Raw genomic sequence first — 6307 nt, forward strand, 5'->3', positions numbered from 1 at the left:
TCAAAAATTACTCGCCTAGTTCTATTGCATTAAACTTAGATGCTTTTTAGCAGTTTAAGTTTTTTGGGGCTTCCCTCTAGCCCCCTTTTATTTCCTGCTTCTTGTATTTACCTCTGTTATTTTTAATGTTGCAAGATTGTAGTGGCTGCCTTGGATCGTCTTCCTTGTGAAGATTTCTCTTTGCATCTACTCTCCTAACGTATCTTTATAAAAAAAAACAAGTAAATTAGCATGTTTATATGTATATCACAATTATAATTATATTATTAGTAACACCGATGGATTTATGTAGGGGCCGGCGAGGACACGTGTCCCTCTCACATGATCAGTTTTTGTATCTTAATATTAATTTTGAAGTGTTAGATTACAATGTATATTAAACAATGTTTAATTGACTCCAAGATTCTTCCCAATTTTAAAAAATTATTTGAAGGATTTATCTCGATCTCTCTCGACTGAGTGCATCATCGAAAGAGTGCATTTTTCATTAAAAATTTGAAATTGAGGTTAACTCTTCTTGGATCATATTTTTCACGAGTCCTTATTGAAATTTATGTGTTCTAAAGTCTTATTTGATCCGAGATCATACAATAATCTTAGGTTTTTTTCAATTAACAGTACAAAAACCAATATTGCATAATTAATAATAAACTAATCAAGTAATAAATTATGAGAATTTAGAATGCATAAATCCCAATAGGGTGCTATTTTAAATCATACTTTTCTCGAAACATTTAAGTTAACTGTTCTCGAGTCATTGTGATTCCGAGATGCACGAAATTGAAAAATTTAAGCAATTATGTCAATGATCTCGGGTCAACCCCCGAGATGGCCTCGAGATCATACTTACATAAGCATTATGTCAATGATATAGTCAATTCCTCAATTATGACAATGATCAAGGGTCAAATTTGCCTCGAGATTGCCCTGGGAACATACTACATAAGCATTATGTAGTATGATCTCGAGTTAAGGTTTCCTTGAGATGCACCAAGCTGAAAAATTTAAGCAATTATGTCAATGATTCTGAGCCAACATTTCCTAGAGAAGGCCCTAAGCTAAAAAACACAAGCATTATGTAGTACGACTTTGAGTTAAGGTTGCCCCAAGATATCTCCGAGTTTAAAAACAAATTAAAAGCTAAAATGAAAACAAAAAACTAAGACCTAGACACTTTTTAGTCATTTTTAGGATGACCAAGGTGGAAGTTCCTCCATCACTCACTCTACTAACACATTTTTTTATTGGGGGTTAGTCATTTTTAGGCCAATTAGTTTAAATTAAAGTTCAATTTCGGTGATGCACTTGACTGAGAGAGACCAAAATAAATTCTTTAAAGAGTTCTTTAAATTTGAAAAGAATCTTGGAATCAATCTCGACCGAAATTAACCTTGAGAAAAACAAAATTACGAGTTTTCTATATATATATATTTGCTATATTTTGTAAATAGATTTTCTTTTTTTATCCATGTAATCGTGGAATTTGAAGTAATTAATAATCACAATAAAGTTTGAACCGTACAAAAAACAACCATTTGAACCTAACAATTGCCCCTTTGTTTATTAAGTCCAAATACATTCATAATAATACTTAACAGCGTTGCAACATCCCCCAACGACTTGACTATTTAATTAGTTAGTGGGTAGGAAGGCCGTAAGCATAACTTCGATGATAACTCAGGTCACCACCTTGTCATAGCCAACTTTGATGATCAACAATTACTCGCGTTGTCATCCATTTTCGTTGACAACTCCAACAACCAATTTTTGGCTTCACGACAACTACTTTTCGGGACCAACTTTAATGACCAATTTCAATATCTATGTTCTGTGCATGTTTAACTCATAGCTCTTAAAGTGTTTTGTAGGGTTGTTGATTATATACAATTGTATTTTGTCGACTTTTAAGTGAAAAAGTTAAATATAAAATAAATTTGAATATCAGATAAGTGTTAAAGAATTTGAAAAAGGCATGTATTAGAATTATGAAACAAATTGGTAAGAAGAACGAATGAAAACAAAACCTCCAAATAAAAATAACAAATGACATAAAGATCATAAAATCGAGGTTTGTTTTATAGAGTATTTTCAACAAAAAGAAAAATGATGAAAATTGAGATTTGTTGTTTGATAATCCTCCAAATTTGGAGGATTTAAAAGTGAAATTGTTGAAAAAAGTAGGGATGTTGTATTATTGGTTGCTAAGATGAGGAGAGAGTTTCCATTAAAAAAATTAATCAAAGAAAAAATGTAGAGCAACAATAGGAAGAAGAAGAAAAAAGTCATGGACAAAAATTTGGAATCAAAAGTTTTGATTTCTTTTTAGTTTTCTATTTTATTTAACTATACATATATTTTTTCGTAGAAAATGTGGTTAGCTAAAACAAAGTTGTAACACTTCATACTCAGGATTTGGCCATGATTCGTAATTTGGATCTTGACATTCTCTTGCGACCTGACAACACATCATTTCTAGTCCTAAATGCTTATTGAAGTGAAAATTGTTTTTACAAACCAACAAGGACCTTTTTCAACATGCTTTGTTCTCACACATGCATCCTAGAAAAAGTTTTAGGAGGTCCATCAAACACATAATTGTTTCAAATTGGACACGGTTAATTTTGAAGTTCCTATAATCGAAAAAGGAAGATACATTTTGTTAATATAGGTAGTACTTTTTATATTTTTTTAAGCTTTCTTAACACCTTTCTTTCATGTTCTTAAGATCACTCTAATTCAAATGTGATATCGGTTCATCCATAACTGTTTCTCTCCTAAACTCAAGACATTATAAAAATAATAAAAAAATTTTAAAAAAAGTTGTCATTCATATTTTATCCGAACAAAGATTGGTAGAATTATTTAAAAAATAGGTTTCTAAACAAAAATAGTAATATAAAAACATATTAGAAAGTTCAAAAAATTTGGAAAGAGATAGCATTTGATTCCCCTAAGTACTCAATTTTGCATCTCCCAGACCCAAACCTAAACATATAAATTCAGACAAAGTAACTCGCAGCACCCCAAACATAGACACATGAATTCTTTAAGTATATAAACTTTCCACGCATACTATATAAACTTATTCGATAGTATAGGGTTCCATCACAAAACCAACAACATCTTAACACGCCCTCGAAAAATTTGGACTGACCGTTTTGGGCTTAATGGGCTATATCATATTTAATAGTATGAGGTTTCTATCTCGAAAACAATTGATAGTGAGAGAAGTAACTAGTCTTTTTGGTTTTTCGAGTGTGAGATTCTCAACATTTAACACAATCCAGGCCGCAAACAGCCGCCCCTTACTGTTTTATCTTATTTTTTAAAATTATAATTATGTATTTTAAATTTTAAAATCCAAAATTTGGATACACAAAAGTTGTGGAATTTGCAGTAAATAATCGCAACAAAGATAGAACAGTAGAATACATATTACTTAGAATGGGAAAGCAACGGCCATCTAACAATTGCCCCTTTTTATTAAAGTCCAAATACATTCATAATAATACTTAATAACATTGCAGCATCTCCAAGGAAAGGTAAGCATCAAGTTGTAGTGGGTATTTGATTATTTAGTTGGTAGCAAGGTAAGCATCAAGTCCCAATGAGAGCTTAGAAACAAAGTCCAGGTAAGCTTCCGGGGTAGGGATGTTCTCGTCTGCCTTCTCGAACTCGATCGTCCACTTCACGGTGGCGCTGCCGCTTTCTCCATTGGGGGAGGCTTGGAACTTGGCTCTGAAAAAGTTGTAGTGGCTTAGTATATCTCCTTCAACAGCTTCGTATGTGATTGACTTGTTTTGTTCATCCACATCATCCACTTTTGCCTTCACTTTTGCAGGGCCAACTGCATCAAAAATTACAACTCTTTTAACTTTATTACCCATTGTTTTAGCTATCAATCTTTCTTGATTTGTTTTAACTATTTGATTTACTTCCACCCATTTGTTTCTTTTTTCTTTTATTATATACACACACCCACACACCCACACAATTTTTTCTGAACTTCTTAAAAGCAGACGCCCTTTTCAAATAAATAACTAATCTCGTTTTATTTTTCTAAATTATCAAACTAGCTCTATGAAAAAGAATTTCTTTGTTTTTGAAAATTGACTACGAAATTAAATGTTTATACTAAAATAGATGAAGATCATAGCAAAATTAAAAACGAAAAAAGAAATAATAAATTAAATAATTATTAACTTCCATGTTTAGGGTCAAGTCAGATATATAAGATATAACGATAGCTAGTTTTGGTGTAAGAAAGTATTAGATAATGTGGTTGACCGTCAAACAACTCTTGTATTCTTTTTTTATTATTATCTTGAGTTCAACTGCGAATTTAAAAAAAGTTTAGAACAATAGAGCATATGTGTTATGATATGTGTTATGGTGGGAGTAAGAACATGAGCGGATCTATTAGGGGCTAGGGGCACGTGACCCTTACATTATCGGTTTTTGTATTTTAATATTAATTTTGAAGTGTTAAATTACAATATATCTTAAACAATGTTTTATTTTTACTATATTTTACCTTTTGGACGGTGGTTGTGCCCTCTTTAAAACCCCAAGGTATTAGGTTCCCCTACATATGATTTCTGGATACACCACTGAGTAAGAGTAAGAAGCAAATTAACTTGTAGGGTTTAGGGTTTATAAAAGAGAACTAAAGTCATCTATGTTGTATAAGCTCATAATTATATAGATTATCTTTTTATTTGCAAAATAAACGGAAAAATAAACCCTAGTTCAATGTTGGGACAGTTGGGATTTGAAGCAGTAATATATTGGTCGAGAATGTATATTACATTGATTTGATAAATTTAATGTGAAGTTTTGAAATGAAGAAAGAAAGAAAGAAAGAAAGAAAGAAAGAAAGAAAGAAAGAAAGAAAGAAAGAATATGGCTTACCAATATCATAAGACCACTGCATGAGAGCGCCGGTAGTAAAGTCATTTCCTTCAAGGAATTCACAAGCATGAAGGTTTTTGGGAAACATTTGGGCCAATTGGAACATATTTTTCCTAAAAAAACCATAGAACTTCTCAGCACCACATTTAATTTGAACATCAGCAGACACTTGGGAAATTTGAGCCATTTTTATTTTATTCTTATATGCAGAAAGAAAACAACTGAAAAATATTATGATTCTAGGATGACTACCCCAATGGAGGTTTTTATAGTTGTTATTGTGATTCTTATTATTATTTTTTTATTGCAACTTGACTTTGCGACCACTCCAAAAATTCTGCATCCTTTAGTATCTTCTTTCTTTCTTTCTTTCTTTCTTTCTTTGTTGTCTGTGACCTAACAATTTGGAATCTCTCATATGCTTTCACTCTTGACGTACACAAATCTTTTATCTTACTTTTTTTTCTTTCGGATAAAGGATAAATTAACTTTTGGAGGTTGTGTCAATTTCATCATCTTTCCTTAAGTTTCAAATTACTTGGACAATTAAATCCCATGTTCATAAAATGCTAATCAACTAGGAGAATAAATACTGTGATTAATTAAATTTCACTGTCTTTCATCTCTAAATTCATTATATTAATTCATAGAAATTAACATAAAAAAAACATTTGTCAGCTTAATTTCCTAATTTCATTTTATAAGTGAAATTTAATTCCCTACCCTTTAATTGTGTAATACATACATATACAAACATAGACACACACATACATCTATACATACATGCATATATCTATATATCTACACGTGCACACATACACATGCACACACAGAATTAAGAACGTTCAATTTCCTACCCACCAGATATAAATTTTGTTATAGATTTTAGATGTCTAATTCATTTTATCTCTTATAACTTTCGACAAAATCTAGAACTTACATTTAACATGCTTTTCTATAACACTTATGTAAACATACCTTTCATGAATTATTATCACATTTAATAGTAGTACTCATGAAATTCTACACACATATATATACATTATAACACTAATAACACACTTTCAATTCATATGAACATCCTAATCCTGTGGTGGGGTTTGAAATCTATATGATAGACTCTATGAACAAAAAAAGATTTAATTTAATTAAAACATACATTCACAAATTAATGCATAATTAATTAATTAAGCATACTAAAATTGGACCAGTTTTGACATATCCTTAGACAAGCTTAACACAATAAATTATTACAATAATAGTTCATAAACCACCTCAAATCGGACTCAAACACTTCAAACCAGCCAAAAAAAAAAAAAAAATTCTAAAAACTCGAACCAACCTCCAATATAAACTCTAAATCTAATGTTTCTTGAGAATTTCTAAGTTCAAAAGG

General features: G+C 30.8%; 1 protein-coding gene across 1 annotated transcript; it reads right to left on the bottom strand.

Annotated features, from left to right (window-relative positions):
• Positions 1-3384: 3384 nt before the first annotated feature.
• On the bottom strand, positions 3385-5165 carry LOC101217999 (MLP-like protein 31). Its single transcript, XM_004145785.3, has 2 exons — positions 4912-5165; positions 3385-3847 (listed from the first exon to the last, which is right to left on the bottom strand). The coding sequence occupies exons 1-2, from the start codon at positions 5096-5098 to the stop codon at positions 3576-3578; spliced, it is 459 nt and encodes a 152-aa protein (XP_004145833.1). The 5' UTR covers positions 5099-5165; the 3' UTR covers positions 3385-3575.
• Between the last annotated feature and the right edge of the window lie 1142 nt (positions 5166-6307).

The sequence above is a fragment of the Cucumis sativus genome, chromosome 3 (assembly GCF_000004075.3).
Source record: "Cucumis sativus cultivar 9930 chromosome 3, Cucumber_9930_V3, whole genome shotgun sequence".
Classification (NCBI taxonomy): domain Eukaryota; kingdom Viridiplantae; phylum Streptophyta; class Magnoliopsida; order Cucurbitales; family Cucurbitaceae; genus Cucumis; species Cucumis sativus.

What these genes read in the sequence shown, in the direction of transcription:
- LOC101217999 (XM_004145785.3), bottom strand. Translation starts at nt 5,098, where the DNA reads ATGGCTCAAATTTCCCAAGTGTCTGCTGATGTTCAAATTAAATGTGGT. An exon ending in GCAGTGGTCTTATGATATTG is followed by an intron (nt 3,848 to 4,911) that starts GTAAGCCATATT and finishes TTTTTGATGCAG; the next exon opens with TTGGCCCTGCAAAAGTGAAG.